This window comes from Tamandua tetradactyla, chromosome 2 (assembly GCF_023851605.1).
Source record: "Tamandua tetradactyla isolate mTamTet1 chromosome 2, mTamTet1.pri, whole genome shotgun sequence".
NCBI lineage: Eukaryota > Metazoa > Chordata > Mammalia > Pilosa > Myrmecophagidae > Tamandua > Tamandua tetradactyla.
In genome coordinates this window covers 213591924-213608812 of record NC_135328.1, presented here as the reverse complement: position 1 = coordinate 213608812, position 16889 = coordinate 213591924, and the positions used below count along the sequence as shown (strand labels likewise).

Genomic DNA, 16889 nt, shown 5'->3' with positions numbered 1-16889 from the left:
ATTATAGGACCTAAGTAAAGCACTTGGAACTGTGCCTGGTACATAAAGTCTTTATAAATGTTAACCATTCTGATTACTCAAATGTTAGACAAAGTTCACAGTTTTGTGGGAAAGTAAGCGGCTCGGAAATCTCATTCGTTACATCTTAATTTGACCTCATTAAATATCCATAACCTCTGAACTGGGTTAAAATGAGAAATAGGACAAAGAACCACCATTCCCAACTCCCTATCACTCAAAGAAACATCAAGTGAGCAAACCAGCAGGGCAGTGAGAACGCAACTCCAGGCTGGGGGTGACAGGGGGAGAACACAGGCTCAAGAGTCACTGGGATCCCTGTTCAAATCCCTGTTCATTTAGTGGCTACATGGTTTAGGCTTTATTAGGGCTTCATTTATTCCAAATCTCGGTTTCCTCCTCCAGAAAATGGGGGTAATAATTGTCCTGACCTCCTGGTGCTTTCCCTCCTCTGCTGAGCTAGGGTCATAAAAGGCATTCTGGAGAAAGGGAGCAGCATGAGCTAAGGCTCAGGAAACTGGAAGTATTGGTGGGTTCAGCAGCAATCTGGAGTGCCTGGAATGTAGGATGCATAGGAAGGGGGCTCATAAAGGAGATGGCCAGTGACCTCTACCAGCACTCCTTGCTGATTAAGGCAACTTAGTAGGATGCTGGTGGCTGTCTTCTTTTCTGCTTCAGAGTGAAAGTCCTCTCTTTCTGGGCAGAGAGGAAGTAATGATGCAAACCCCAGGGGAAGAGCCCCCCATAAAGCTGGACCTCTTGCCAGACACCTCTATACTCGGGGACTTGAGAAATGAAAATGCTCTTGAAAGGTTTTGAAGGCTCCTTTCCCAGACGACATCAGGAATTGGAGGCTTGAAGCTGAGGTTTAGAGCAGGATGGTGGGCTCACCTCCATTCAGGAATGCGGATGAACGGACATGTGACACATTCACAGCTAGCAGCCCCCAATCTCAGGCACATCGACTGAGATTGCCTGGAAACAGTAGCCCCTACAGGGAGCACCGCTAATGGTGCGATTCCAGGCAGTGGGAGACAAGTGGGACAGACGCTGCAACACATTCCTTCACGTTGCATGGACACCTCAGTGCCCAGCCCTCTCCCAGGAAGGAACTGTCCTGCTTTCAACACGTCTCATGTGCTTGCAGTGTTTACAGACGTGTCAGAGCCCGAACAACCTTTAAGAAAAAGACAGCCCCTCCCACCCCAGAAGTCCAGCACTTCAGGCCCTCGTTCCCACCCCACCATTTAAAACACGTCTGTGCCCTTCCAGAAAACCCAGGATTCTGTTTGTTTTTGTTTTGGGAAGTGATGCATTATTTTCAATGCACATACACAAATCAGTTTCAAAAGAAAAATCTATAATGTTGGCTTTATTTCACTTTATGCTGAAAGGTAAGAATAGTATTATAAAACAGCCACATAAATAAATAAATAGATGAAAATAAATAGGAATCACTTCAACGGGATCATGGGGTTGAAGGATCCCCTGGACGGACCAGATGCAGATGCTGTGGCCAGAACTTTCTTTTAGTTCTTCTTCTTCCTCACTGTAGGGGGAAGAGAGAGGGGGTGATAGCATTAGATGGAAGGCTGAGGGAGGCAGGATCTGTGCTTTCCCTCGCCATGTTCTCCCCACCTCCCACCCATCCACCCAGCCTGTCCTCAGCTGATCTTGAGATTCGATGGCTTAGAACAGTCAATCTGTCTGAGTCTCAGTTTCTTTATCTGTAAATTGGGGGTAATGGTTGCCCTGGTGATCCTGACCTCTGCCTGGGCAGCTAGACACAGTTTAGGAAAAAGCAGGGGGCGGAATGTCTGCGATGCCTTCTAGGGAGAGGCTGCCAGTCAATGAATGGGCTCCACCTTAGGGCCTTTTGGCCTCTTTTGGTGGGGGAGGTGGGGGTGGTGAGAAGGTGGGAGTGGTGAGAAGGTGGGCGAAAAGGTGCATGGACATTATGGGGCCTACATCGAATATCTCCAGGAAGGGCACATCTTAGTAAGAGGGAATGATGCCCAGGTGTCCTTTTCTCAAACAGTGTGGTCCTCAGAGACAACTAACACAAAGAAGTGATACTAAGGGTGGAAAGCATTGGAAGGGAGGTGGGTGTGCAGAACGGGCCTCACCAGTGCAGCCCAAGCTGCTGCGGGAGCCGATCTGGTCCAGCCTCTGCCCGAAGCAGCCTGAGTCACACCTCTTCTTTGAACTGTGTACCTCGGGCAGGGCCTGGAGGGCAGTGACTCTGGGAGGAGGGAGGCCGCTGGCGGGAGCTGCTTCCTCGGCCTCCCAGGCTACGACTGGGCCTTGGCCCTGCTGGTGGAGCTCCAGGGCTGCCCACTCCGCCTGCAGCCGCGAGACCATGTCCTGCAGAAGGTCCAGCAGCTCCTGTGATGGGGAGGGGGGAACCTGAGCCTCAGAGACCCGCCCCCCCCCACCCCGGCCCACCCTCGCTTAGTGGTGCCCAAGTGAATCCATAGCCTTGTGTACAGGCTTCGGGTACCCATTCTCACCGCTTCTGGACTCCTTATTACTAATTCCCACAGGAAGGGACCTTCCTTGGGACGGGAGGTTCCGACTTGTTAATTGCTGCTGCCGGTGCCCCCCAAGCCGGCCACGTCTACACAGTCCCGTAGCGCTCACCTGTAGCCGGGGCAAATCCGAAGCCCGGCTGGGGCCGCCCAGCGGGTGGGAATGACCTGAGAGCAGCGACAGGTGCAAGAACCCGAGCAACAGGAGTGCCTGGGACAGCGCCGCCTGGGGGTTCATGTCGCTGGAGGAGCAGGTGGAGGTCGCTGCCTCTGCCTGCACGGCCCACCCCCTTGCGGCCCGCGGACACTTTGTGGCTTCTGCAACCGCGGGTTTTATCCGCCGGCTGACAGCCGGGCCGGCCCTGCCCTCCGGGGTTATCTCTAATTTATCGCCTGCATTCCGGCCTGCTGAGGTCAGGGCCCGGGATGGACTCCCTAGGGGTGGAGGCTGGGGTGAACAGGCCTTGTATAGAGAAGGGCGGGGCCCAGGGCAGGACGGCGCACTTCCTTCTTTCCTGCAAAAGAAATTCTGGGGCCTTAGCATAGCACCTTCTCCTTCCTTCCCCACCAACAACGATGCCTGGAAATGATAGGTAGGGGGAACTCGAGCGTGCCGATGCCCGACGCAAGCGAGGGCTGCACAGGGTGACTCAAGAGCTGGAGCCGGCCCCGGACATCAGCCACCACCAGCAGCGCATCTTCCCTCTCCCTCCGAGTTTTCTATCTTCCCTCTTTCTCCGTGTTCTCTATCTCTCCTGTAACCCGGCTCGCCGTTGGACTTTCGTGCACGCGGCGGGCTGTGCGTCCCAGGCACGTCCTAGCCCTGTCCGCGGTGCTGATGTCCCGCGCTAGCTTTCTGCAAGCTCTAGGCAGGAAGAAGCGTAGCCCTCAAAAGGGTTTCCTGGCTGGAAAGAGGTGGGTGGGAGTAGGGGCCAAGAGACCCTTGAGATCCCTTCCCACCTTCTCACCCCCATGCCCCCGTGAGCCTTACAGCTCTGGGATGCTGAGCGTCCAATAGTCACCTGATTAAAAGCCTGAATATAACAAGGAACTTCTGGAATGCTGATCTTTCTTCCACCCCTTAAAGGGTAGAGGCTGATTTGGCTGGAATTTTGAGAGGCAAAGCCCCAGAGATGAAGTCATCCAGGAATGTCTTCTATCAAATCTCCAGTTGCCAACACCTACTCCCTTCCCTCCTAACCCCACCCCCACCCCACCACCTGCCCCAAGCTGGACATATGATGGAAAAAGAAAGGATGGCTGGAAATAAGGTTTTCTATTTGGTGGGACATTAGAGGAGTGGGGATTGCTCCTCTCACAATGTGCCATTCATTTGATCATCCATGACCAATTTCCCCTCAGGAGGTAGTCCGGATCTGCTGTCTATAGCTAGAAATGAGGCTCCAAAGAGAAACGGCCCTGGGAAGGGAAACAGCAGCTTAAATTCCCTCTTTTCTCTTTCAGTTCCATTGAATTTCAGCTTCTGGATGCTTCTATGGCTTTCTTTCTTGAGATCTCTCTATCTGAATTTCATTTCATATATAAAGGACTCCAGTAATAGGATTAAGATGCACTCTGATTGACGTGGGTCACACTTTAACTGCAGTGACCTCTTCATAAGGTCCTACTTACGATGGGTTTACATATACAGGGATGGATTAAGTTTCAGAACATGTTTTTCTGGGATACATACAGCTCCAAGCCACCACATGCCACCATCACCACCATCCATTACCAAAACTTTTCCATCACCCCAAACAGAAACTTTGTACCCATTAAGCATGAAATCCCCATTTCTTGTCCCCACTCAATTTGTGTTGTTTTAAGCCATTAAGTTTGTGGCAATTTGTTTCAGCAGCAACAGGAAACTCACACAATACATGAAAATGCTGAACATGGCACCTGGCACGTAGCAACCCTCAGTAAGGGTTGTTGTGGAGGTTGTCCGCAATGTCAAACTTGAGGTGCTGGGTGCTGACCACAGAGAAAAATAATAAGACTCTTAATTCATTCAACAAACATTCATCGAGGGTCTGGGGGTCACAGTGATCTGCAGCCCAGATTCTGGACTTGGACTGCCTGGATCCAATCCCATCTCAACCTCCTACTACCCGTATGATCTTGAGCAAGTTTTTTCATCTTTCTTCTTGTTTTCTCATGTCTACCTCATAGGGTTGTGGTGAGGATGAGATGAGACTGAATACGTAAAACAAACAAACAAACAAAACCCTCAAGTTTGTGCTGCGGTCTGGGGGTACGTAAATGGATGAGACAGTCTCTGTCTTTTTTTTTTGGAGTTTACAGAGCAGGAGAACGATGCAGGACAGGAAAGGTTTGACTGGAAGAGATGGGCCTGCAAAGGGCAGCCAGGAAATTCTCACACTTCTTTGAAGCTCTCCCTCTTGTCTCCATTCTCCAGCCTGGTCTTAGGCAGCCACAGGAGGCAGCCCGAGAGCACCCCGCAGCTCGGGAAAGGAAAAGGAGGAGGCAGGGGCACACTGACCAACAAGTCAGGAGCTCAAGTCTCTGTCCACCGCTGACCCACCGTGTGGCTCTGTGTAAGTCGTTTTGCTGCTCTGGGACTCAATTTCCCCTTAAAGAGAATGAAAGAATTCAACTAGGATCATGCCATGAACAAAAATCTTATTATGATCGGCTTACCCTATTTCTGGTTAGGTCTTCCTGCTAATCCGTTCACCCACCCCCACCAAGTACTTCCATTGTCTGTGACCCTTAGATATATTTTTTTTAGTTGGTTTTTTTAAAAATTTTTTAATTTTATTTTTTTAAATACCAAAAAACACCAAGCAAATGCAAACATCCCTATTTTGATCATTCTGTTCTACATATATAATCAGTAATTCACAGTACCATCACATAGTTCCATATTCATCATCATGATCATTTCTTGGAATATTTGCATTTATTTAGAAAAAGAAATAAAAAGAAAACAGAAAAAAATTCATACATACCATACCTCCACCCCTCCCCCTCACTGATCACCAGCATTTCAATCTAAATTTATTTTAACATTTTCCCCCTATTATTCACATTTATTCCATGTTTTACTTGTCTGTTGATAAGGTAGATAAAAGGAGCATCAGACACAAGGTTTTCACAATCACACAGTCATATTGTGAAAGCTATATCATTATACAATCATCTTCAAGAAACATGGCCACTGGAACACAGCTCTACATTTTCAGGCAGTTCCCTCCAGCCTTTTCACTACATCTTGACTAATAAGGTGATATCTATTTAATGGGTAAGAATAACCTCCAGGATAACCTCTTGACTCTGTTTGGAATCTCTCAGCCATTGACACTTTATTTTGTCTCGTTTCACTCTTTCCCCCTTTTGCTTGAGAAGGTTTTTTCAATCCCTTGATGCTGAGTCTCAACTCATTCTAGGATTTCTGTCCCACGTTGCCAGGAAGGTCCACACCCTTGGGAATCATGTCCCACATAGACAGGGGGAAGGTGGTGAGTTTGCTTGTTGTGTTGGCTAGAGATAGAGGCCACATCTGAGCAACGAAAGAGGTTCTCTTGGGGGTGACTCTTAGGCCTCATTTTAAGTAGGCTTGACCTATCCTTTGTGGGGTTAAGTTTCATATGAACAAACCCCAAGATTGGGGGCTCAGCCTATAGCTTTGATTGTCCATACTGCTTGTGGGAATATCAAGAATTCAACCTGGGGAAGTTGAATTTTCCCCTGTTCTCACCATTCCCCAAAGGGAACTTTGCAAATACTTTTTTACTCACTGTTCAAATTACTCTGGGATTTATCAGGGCATCACTCTGGACAAACCAACAAAATCTCATGTCCTACTCAAGGTTCCATGTATTTATAGTGTTCAATTAAGCTGTCTACATAAGTTATATTAGGAAATGCACTAGTCAAAATATAAATTTTATACCATATAACATTTTTTGTTTTAGTCTCACACATAAGGTAAAATTTTAAAATACTAATTACCATCTATTTTCAGCACCCTGCACTAATGACATTCCTTTGTTCATCCTCATGCAAAGACATTTTTAAAATTTATATATTTAGTGTGACCCTTAGATTTTTTAAAAAACAAAAACCCTCTGTTACAGCTGTGACAAGTGTATGTGTGTATGTGTGTGATAATCTCGATTGATGCAGAAAAGGCATTTGACAAAATTCAACATCCTTTCCTGTTGAAAGCACTTCAAAGGATAGGAATAGAAGGGAATTTCCTCAAAATGATAAAGGGAATATATGAAAAACCCACAGCTAACATCATCCTCAATGGGGAAAAACTGCAAACCTTCCCCCTAAGATCAGGAACAAGATAAGGATGTCCACTATCACCACTGTTATTCAATATTGTGTTGGAAGTTCTAGCCAGAGCAATCAGACAAGAAAAAGAAATGCAGGGCATCAAAATTGGAAAGGAAGAAGTAAAACTCTCACTGTTTGCAGATGATATGATACTATATGTCAAAAACCCTGAAAAATCCACAGCAAACTACTAGAGCTAATAAATGAGTACAGCAAAGTGGCAGGTTACAAGATCAACACTCAAAAATCTGTACTGTTTCTATACACTAGTAATGAACAATCTGAGGGGGAATCAAGAAACAAATTCCATTTACAATTGCAACCAAAAGAATAAAATATTTAGGAATAAATTTAATTAAAGAGACAAAAGACCTATACAAAGAAAACTACAAGAAACTGTTAAAAGAAATCACAGAAGACCTAAATAGATGGAAGGGCATACCATGTTCATGGCTTGGAAGACTAAATATAGTTAAGACGTCAATTCTACCTAAATTGATTTACAGATTCAATGGAATACCAATTAAAATCCCAAAAACTTACTTTTCAGAAATAGAAAAACCAATAACCAAATTTACCTGGAATGGCCTGGTGCCTCGAATAGCTAAAAGTATCCTGAGAAAAAAAATGAAGTTGGAGGTCTCACGCTACCTGGCTTTAAGGAGTATTATGAAGCTACAGTGGTCAAAACAGCATGGTACTGGCATAAAGATAGATATATTGACCAAAGGAATCAAATAGACTGTTCAGATATAGACCCTCTCATCTATGGACAACTGATCTTTGATAACGCAGTCAAGCCAGCTCACCTGAGACAGAACAGTCTCTTCAATAAATGGTGCCTAGAGAACTGGATATCCATATGCAAAAGAATGAAAGAGGACCCATATCGCACACCTTATACAAAAGTTAACTCAAAATGGATCAAAGACCTAAATATTAGATCTAAGCCCATAAAACTGTTAGAAGAAAATGGAGGGAAATATCTTATAAATCTTATACTTGGAAGCAGTTTTATAGACCTTATACCCAAAGCAAGAGCATTGAAGAAAGAAATCAATAAATGGGAACTCCTCAAAATTAGACACTTTCGCACATCAAAGAACTTCATCAAGAAAGTAAAAAGACAGTCTACACAAGAGGAGACAATATTTGGAAACGATATATCAGATAAAGTTCTAGTATCCAGAATTTATAAAGAAATTGCTCAACTAAACAACAAAAAGACAGCCAACCCAATTACAACATGGGCAAAAGACTTGAACAGACACTTCTCAGAAGAGGAAATACAAATGCCCAAAAGACACATGAAAAGATGCTCAACTTCCCTGGCTATTAGGGAAATGCAAATCAAAACCACAATGAGATATCATCTCACACCCACCAGAATGGCCATTATCAATATAACACAAAATGACAAGTGCTGGAGAGGGTGTGGAGAAGAGGCACACTTATCCACTGTTGGTGGGAACGTCAAATGGTACAACCACTGTGGAAGGCAGTTTGGTGGTTACTCAAAAAGCTAAATATAGAATTGCCATATGACCCAGCAATACCATTGCTAGGTGTCTACTCAGAGGACATGAGGGCAAGGACACAAATGGATATTTGCACACCAATGTTTATTGCATCATTATTTACAATTGCGAAGAGATGGAAACAGCCAAAATGTCCATCAACACACAAGCGGCTAAACAAACTGTGATATACATGTGATGGAATATTATGCAGCTGTAAGACAGAATAAAGTTATGAAGTACATAACAACATGGATGGACCTTAAGGACATTATGCTGAGTGAGATTAGCCAGAAACAAAAGGACAAATACTGTATGGTCTCACTGATATAAATTGACGTTAGTGAATAAACTTGGAAAATTTCACTGGCAACAGAGACCATCAGGAGATAGAAATAGGGTAAGATATTAGGTAATTGGAGCTGAAGGGATACAGATTGTGCAACAGGACTGAATGTAAAAACTCAGAAATGGACAGCACAATACCACCTAACTGTAATACAACTATGTTAAAACACTGAATGAAGCTGAATGTGAGAATGATAGAGGGAGGAGGGCTGGGGGCATAAATGAAATCAGAAAGATAGATGATAAAGGTTGAGATGGTATAATCTAGGAATGCCTAGAGTGTATAATGATAGTGACTAAATGTACAAATTTTAAAAATGTTTTTGCATGAGGAAGAACAAAGGAATGTCATTAGTGCAGGGTGCTGAAAATAGATGGTAATTAATATTTTAAAATGTCACCTTATGTGTGAGACTAAAGCCAAAAATTTTTATTTGGTACAAAATTTATATTTTGACTAGTGCATTTCCTAATATAACTTATGTAGACAGCTTAATTGAACACCATAAGTACATGGAACCTTGAGTAGGACATGAGATTTTGTTGGGTTGTCCAGAGTGATGCCCCGATAAATCCCAGAGTGATTTGAACAGTGAATAAAAAAGTATTCGCAAAGTTCCCTTTGGGGAATGGTGAGAACAGGGGAAAATTCAACTTCCCCAGGTTGAATTCTTGATATTCCCACAAGCAGTGCAGACAACCAAAGCTACAGGTTGAGCCTCCAGTCTTGGGGTTTTTTCATATGAAACTTAACCCCACAAAGGATAGGTCAAGCCTACTTAAAATGAGACCTAAGACTCAACCCCAACAGAACCTCTTTTGTTGCTCAGATGCGGCCTCTCTCTCCAGCCAACACAACAAGCAAACACACCACCCTCCCCCTGTCTACGTGGGACATGACTCCCAGGGGTGTGGACCTTCCTGGCAACGTGGGACAGAAATCCTAGAATGAGTTGAGACTCAGCATCAAGGGATTGAGAAAACCTTCTCAACCAAAAGGGGGAAGAGTGAAATGAGACCAAGTGTCAATGGCTGAGAGATTCCAAACAGAGTTGAGAGGTTATCCTGGAGGTTATTCTTACGCATTAAGTAGATATCACCTTGTTATCCAAGATGTAACAGAGAGGCTGGAGGGAACTGCCTGAAAATGTAGAGCTGTGTTCCAGCAGCCATGTTTCTTGAAGATGATTGTATAATGATATAGCTTTCACAATGTGACTGTGTGATTGTGAAAACCTGTGTCTGATGCTCCTTTTATCTACCTTGTCAACAGACGAGTGGAATATATGGAATAAAAATAAATAATAGAGGGAGCAAATGTTAAAATAAATTTAGATTCAAATGTGAGTGATCAGTGAGGGGGAGGGTGGGGGGTATGGTATGTATGAATTTTTTTCTGTTGTCTTTTTCTTTCTTTTTCTGAATAGATGCAAATGTTCCAAGAAATGATGATGATGATGAATATGGAACTATGTGATGATATTGTGAATTACTGATTATATATGTAGAACGGAATGATCAAAATAGGAATGTTTGCACTTGCTTGGTGTCTTTTGGTATTTAAAAAAATAAAATTAAAAAAAAACCCTCTGTTACAGCTGTGACAAGTGTGTGTTGGGGGGTGTTCTGGAAACAAGCCTCAGTGGAAATAGATGTGTATAGACCTTCTTCGCACTTGAAATAAATTTTCAGACTGATGGTTAACAGAGGGAAGTCTGGGTTTGGCAGCCTGGAAGAAGATAGCTATTAACTGTTCCTTCTCCACATCCAGCCACACCAGCAACATCTGAAGTGTCTGAGTGCAATGGAGGGGTTGCTGTGTATCACAGGGTCCCCCTTCTCCCCCACCTCCTTTTCCCATTGCTGTAGCCTCTTAAGGAAGAAGAAATACCAAAAGGGTAACCATCTCCAGAAAGGCCTGTCCTCATATGTTCCCACAGCAGACACCCTGATGACAGTCTTAAGCCCCTGAACTCAGCCATGCCTGAAGTCAGACTACTGTGGACTTCGCAGTTACGTGAGCCAATAAATTCGACAACCTCCCCATTTTTGCTCAGGCCCATTTAAGTTAGATTTCTGTCTCTTATGCCCTAAAAAGACCTAACTTAGTCCCCCAGAAGAAACTGCCTGCCTTTTTCTGAGAAATGTTTCTTCTGAGAAATATTTCTTCAGAAAAAGACATTGCAGCCTTCTATCCAAAGTCTTACAGCTTTTGCAAACAAAGTCTGAAACACTGTCTAATGTAAAGCTCCTGTTGTAATGTGATTAACCCCCTGTTGGCAGACAGAAAGGAGGAAGTTGTTCAATAGTTTTCCAAAAGGCTGCAGGCCCTGGAGAGAATATCAGAAGCTCGGTTTTCTTCAAACCCTAAACAGCAGGTGAGAGAGGTGCAGGTGGGAGGCCGGGATGATACCCCGGAGTCCACAAACCGCAGGGCTGGGTGTTGGCACAGGAGGATGAGATGCAGGAATGAGAAGGTCCAAAGCCTGCCTTCAAGTCATTTAGCCTAACGGGGTAGACAGCCCGCCACCCCGCCCCAAGCCGGGTGGAGCTGAAAAGGGTTCCTAAAGAGGCAGGCCAGGTGTATGCACTATCCACCCCACCCCCAGCTGGGCAGGTTGTGCAGCTTATGAGGGTTGCACCCAAGACACCATGAAGTGGCCCCTCTGCCTCCCCAGGTGGTTAACTTAGATCTTCCTGGTCCAGGAATCCCATCTCGTTCCTGCAGGAGGAGAGGCCGAGAAAGGGACCAGAGTCCAGAACGGTGAGCCTGGAAGAGGGGCATGCCACTCGTTCTTGGACCCTCCCAGCCCGGGAGGCTTGGGGCTGCTCCCCTCTGCAGGGTTGCCCTGGGGCTGCATCGGCCTGGCCAAGTCCGGTTTGGGTGGCTAAACTGAAGGGCTACTTTGAGCTGCTTTGGAAACAGAATAACCATGTAAGGGAGCCCAGGGAAAGAGGCTCTGTGACCCCCACTGGCCGATTTGGGGGGTGAGCCGCTGACCTCAAAAGGGAGGGTCTGACCCTGGGCAGGCTTGACGCTTGGACTTAGCTGATCACAACTCCCGCCCCCGAACCCCAGACCTGCATTAAGGGGCAGCCACCTCCCGCGCCCGCTCCCACACTACATTTGTTATTTATCTGAAAGTCATATTTAACTGGACGTTCCATATTTTTATTTGCTATACCGGGCAGCCTTACATGGGGAGCCGAGGGTCGGGCCTGCCCGCGCGTTTCCCTTATGTAAGGGTTTTTTCAACAGCAGGTACTTGGAGGTAGGATCCCAGGCGGAAGGCGGGCTGCGTTTCCCAAATGCCACCAGCCCCCCGCGCTCAGGTACTCACCGCCCACCTCGGCTGTGCCCGCCCCGCGTCTGACGACATCGCGGCCGCCTTGGGCGGGGACAGCGCGGCGCTTGGCCGAGAGGGTCGCACCGGGGTGTCGCCGACCCCCAGCTCCGGCGGCTAATTACCAGGAACCGCCGCAGCTGCAGCCGCTCGGCCGCGCGCCTCCCCCACTCGTCGACGTCATCGCTCCACCGTCACCCCCGCTTGTGCCCCACCCCCCCGCCCGTCCTCCAGCCCTCCTCTTCAGGGAAAAGAGCTCGAATTCTTTCCATGGAGCCCTGCCTCTGTCTCGGAGCTGCCTGCTCCGTGGAAGCCTCATGCTCCCCCGGGGCCTCGGTCTCCCAGCTGATCCGAGGAGGTGACACTAAAGGATGAGCCAGGTTTCCAGCGCCAACGCTTCCTCGGCGCTACTAGCTGTGCCACCTTGGGCAAGTCTGCCAACCTCTCTGTGCCACTGTTTCCCTTTCTATAAAATGGGAACCATGTAGTCTTTTGTAAGGATTAGACGAATTAACCCCCGTACAGCTCTTGGCTTCCTGCCTGGCAGGTACTGAGCGCTCAGAAATCTTGGCTGCTCTTTTTGTTTCTCTCATCTGTTGTGCGCTCCGGACTGGGCTGGTCAGACTGCGAGCCTGCTTGCGGTCTTGGTGGGAAAGTCTGTGGAACATTCCTCAGAGAGCTTTCACATTAGGACTCGACTTCTTCACGGTCAGACATTTATTTTAACCTCTAGCTGTGATGGTTGTGGCTGGCGCTTATCCCCTGGAGGGCTCCTGTGCTCATGGCATCCCTTAATATTACATAGTTGATTTTTGTTTCCTTCATGGGGTAGCATACGGAAGCATACATCTGTCTGCTTCTCACTGACAATGTTAATTTGCATCACCTGGTCAAGGTGTTTTCTCTTTTGTCCCCTGGATTGATATTATTTTTCTCTTTGCAACTAAAAAGCAATTTATGGAAAGGCATTTTAAGACAATGCAAATATCCTGCTTTTCAACCTGTTTTCTCTCTAGATTTAGCATCTGTGATGGCTGGGTACAGGTGTCAACTTGGCCAGGTGATGGTGCCCAGTTGTCTGGTCAGCAAGCATTGCTGGTCTGTTACTATAAGACTGTTTCGCAGCTGGTTGCTAAATCAGAAGGCTGGTTAGTAAATCATCACAGGTGATTGCATCTGTGACCTGTTACATCCAAGGTCAACTAAGGGTGTGCCTTCCACAGTGAGAGAATCCAATCAGTTGGAGTTGATCCAACCAGTTGAAGACTTTTAAGGGAGAAAAGAGGATTTTCATTCTTCTTCAGCCAGCCAGCCTCCCCTGTGGAGTTTATCAAGACCTTTTATCAGAGTTAGCAGCCTTGAAGTCTGCTCTGTGGATTTTGGACTCCTGTATCCCTACCATTGCATGGAACACTTTTATAAATCTCATATTTACAAATATCCCCTGTTGGTTCTGTTTTTCTAGAGAAACTTGACTAATACAGCATCTACTAATGATTCTTGCATGAATCAAATTTACTAAAATGGTTGAAAAATGATTTTGCAATTCCACTCCTTTTTGTTGGGGACTGAATTCTGTCCCCCACAAAAAGGCATGTTCAGGTCCCACTCCTGGTACTGTGGATTTTAAATAGGGCCATTTAAATAGGACCTTTAAAGATGTTATTAGTTATAGGCTTGCCCAAACTGAATGAGGGTGGGCTTTAATTCAATAAGGCTGAAGTCCTTATAAGCAAAGGAAATTGGACACAGAAGAGAAACCACAGGGAACAGCCAGAAACTGGAAGGTAATGGAACCCAGAGAAGAGAAAGGAGGAGGCGTCTCCATGTGCACTGCCATGTGATGGAACCCCAAGGGTTGGTGGGACTCACACCAGGAGGAAGCAAGCCAGGAAACCAGAAACTTCCTTTCTTCTTTCCTCTTCCTGCCCTTCCTCCCTCCCTCCCTCCCTCCCTCCCTCTCTCTCTCTCTCCCTTCATCTGTCTATTATCAGCATAGATTCCTATTTTATTCAATGGGTTACAATCCATTTTTGTCTTCATTTATATATTTTTGTGGGGAGCAGTGCACAGTCTGGGAATCGAACCCGGGTCTCCTGCATGGAAGGCAACAATTATTGCTGAATGCTCCTGGCCCACCCATGCACTCTATTGTCCTTATTTATTTTAATGCTCAAATTGTTCTGGATTTGGCCCGTTAGAGTCATGTTTCTTGGCTATGCCTTACTGTCTGGCACCACAACTTGTGCCAGGCTTATCTTGCAATTTCCCTGCACCGGCCCTCGAAGCAGCCATTTTTTCTTTTAGCGGGTGTTGGTATTTAGAAACCAAGACCTGGGGACTGGATGTGCTTATTGCTACCAGAAATGGTGTTGCTGAGTTGGATGAGTAAATGCATATATTTTGCTAGGTATTGCTGAATTCTCTGTTTCAGTTTGTTGAAGCTGCCAGAATGCAATATACCAGAAATGAATTGTTTTTTACTAGGGGCATTTATTAGGTTACAAATTTATAGTTCTAAGGCCATGAAAATGTCCAGATTAAGGTATCCAGAGCAAGATACCTTGACTCTGAAGAAAGACCATAGCATCCAGGCTTCCTCTGTCACATGGCAACTTCTGCTGTCCTTCTCTCCAAAATGTCTCCAGGCTTCTGTGTGTCCTTGCTTGTTCCTCCAGGGACATTTCTATCTCTGCTTCTCTAAACTCTCTCTGCTCTGAGCTGTCTCCAAAATGTCTCTTCCTTAAAGGACTCCAGAACGCAGATTAACCTACCTTGAATGGGTGGAGTCACATCTCCATGGAAACAATCTAACCAATAGGTGTGAACCCACAAGAATGGATTAGAAGGACAGGGATCTTTGCAGGGGGTGTTGGGGTGGTGGTGGTGGTACCTAACAGTTTCAAATCAGCATGTACCCCTTCATAAGGGTTCAATTTGGTACTCTAGCAATGCATGAAAGTGATTATTTCTCCATAGCCTCCCTACCAAATATATTGTCAAGTTTTAAAATTTTGCCCATCTGGAAGATGTGAAATGGTTTCAGTGAAGTTTTCATTTTCATTTCCCTTATGAATTAAGTTGAACATCTTTTCATATGTTTCAGATCCATTTAATATATTCATGCCTTTTGCCCATCTTTCCATAAGAGTTTTCATCTTTTGTCCTCATTTTTTTTCATTCTTAACTTTTGATCATTCCGTTCTACGTATATAATCAATATTTCACATTATCATCACATAGTTGCATATTCATCATCATGATCATTTCTTGGAACATTTGCATCTATTCCGAAAAAGAAATAAAAAGAAAACAGAAAAAAAAACATATACACCATACCCCCCTCCCCCTCACCAATCACCAGCATTTCAATCTAAATTTATTTTAACATTTGTTCCCCCTATTATTCATCTTTATTCTAAATGTTTTACCCATCCGTTGATAAGGTAGATAAAAGGAGCATCAGACGCAAGGTTTTCACAATCACACAGTCACATTGTGAAAGCTATATCATTATACAATCATCATCAAAAAACATGGCTACTGGAACACAGCTCTACATTTTCACACAGTTCCCTCCAGTCTCTCTGTTACGCCTTAACTAAAAAGGTGGTATCTGTTTAATGCATAAGAATAACCTGCAGGATAATCTCTCAACTCTGTTTGGAATCCCTCAACCACTGACACTTTATTTTGTCTCATTTCTCTCTTCCCCCTTTTGGTCGAGAAGTTTTTCTCAATACCCTGATGCTGAGTCTCAGCTCATTCCAGGATTTCTGTCCCATGTTGTCAGGAAGGTCCACACCCCTGGAAGTCATGTCCCATGTAGACAGGGGAGGGCGGTGAGTTTGCTTGTTGTGTTGGCTGGAGAGAGAGGCCACATCTGAGCAATGAAAGAGGTTCTCTTGGGGGTGAGTCTTAGGCCTAATTTTAAGTAGGCTTGACCTATCCTTTGTGGGGTTAAGTTTCATATGAACAAACCCCAAGATTGGGGGCTCAGCCTATAGATTTGGTTATCCGCACTGCTTGTGAAAATATCAAGAATTCAACTTGAGGAAGTTGAATTTTCCCCCTTTTTTACCATTCTCTGAGGGGGATTTTGCAAATACTTTTTTATTCACTGTTCAGATCACTCTGGGATTTATCGGGGCATCACTCTGTTTTGTCCTCATTTTTAAAGGTCTTTTTATATTAGGGATATTACCCATTTATCTCTGATATCAGTTGCAAATATTTTTTCCCAAATTGCCATTTGTGTTTTTTCTTTGCTTGTGATATTTTTTTGCCACGAAAAAGCATTTAAAAATCCAATTTTAAAATGGGCAGAGGACTTGAGTAGCTATTTCTCCAAATAGATATACAAATAGCCAATAAGCACATGAAAGCATGTTCAACATTATTAGCCGTCAGGAAAGTGCAAATTAAAATTATAATGAGATACCACCTTACACCCGCTAGAATGGCTGTTATTCAGGAAAAAGAAAACATATCAGGCATTGGTGAGGAATGAGAGACATAGAATTCCTCCTACATCGTTGTTGAGAATGTAAAATTGTGCAGCCACGATGGAAAACAGTTCAGCAGTTCCTCAAAAAGTGCAGTATAGAATTACCATATGACTTGGCACTGCCACTGCTAGGGATATGCCCAAAATAATTGACAGCAGGGATTTGAACAGATATTTGCACACCAGTGTTCATAACGGAATTATTCACAATTGTCAAAAGATGGAAGCAACCCAGATGGGCATCAACAAATGAATGGATAAACAAAATGTGGTATATGCATACAATGTGATATTATTCATCATGGAAGGGAATCAAGTT

General features: G+C 45.0%; 1 protein-coding gene and 1 long non-coding RNA gene across 2 annotated transcripts; both read right to left on the bottom strand.

The window, feature by feature from the left end:
• Positions 1–1389: 1389 nt before the first annotated feature.
• NPPB (natriuretic peptide B) lies at positions 1390–3721 on the bottom strand. The gene is made up of 3 exons (XM_077138090.1): positions 2659–3721; positions 2145–2403; positions 1390–1567 (listed from the first exon to the last, which is right to left on the bottom strand). The coding sequence occupies exons 1-3, from the start codon at positions 3088–3090 to the stop codon at positions 1548–1550; spliced, it is 711 nt and encodes a 236-aa protein (XP_076994205.1). The 5' UTR covers positions 3091–3721; the 3' UTR covers positions 1390–1547.
• An 831-nt stretch (positions 3722–4552) lies between these two features.
• On the bottom strand, positions 4553–12186 carry LOC143664581 (uncharacterized). Its single transcript, XR_013166529.1, has 2 exons — positions 12061–12186; positions 4553–5139 (listed from the first exon to the last, which is right to left on the bottom strand). It is a non-coding gene; the product is annotated as an uncharacterized LOC143664581 (long non-coding RNA).
• Positions 12187–16889: the final 4703 nt, after the last annotated feature.

Bases quoted from the DNA above. Each gene is read 5' to 3' on its own strand.
- NPPB (XM_077138090.1), bottom strand. From the start codon at position 3,090: ATGCTAAGGCCCCAGAATTTCTTTTGCAGGAAAGAAGGAAGTGCGCCG. The intron at 2,404-2,658 runs GTGAGCGCTACG...TCCCCATCACAG, and splicing joins CGGATTTGCCCCGGCTACAG to GAGCTGCTGGACCTTCTGCA. The intron at 1,568-2,144 runs GTGAGGCCCGTT...TTCCCCCTACAG, and splicing joins CAGCAGCTTGGGCTGCACTG to TGAGGAAGAAGAAGAACTAA.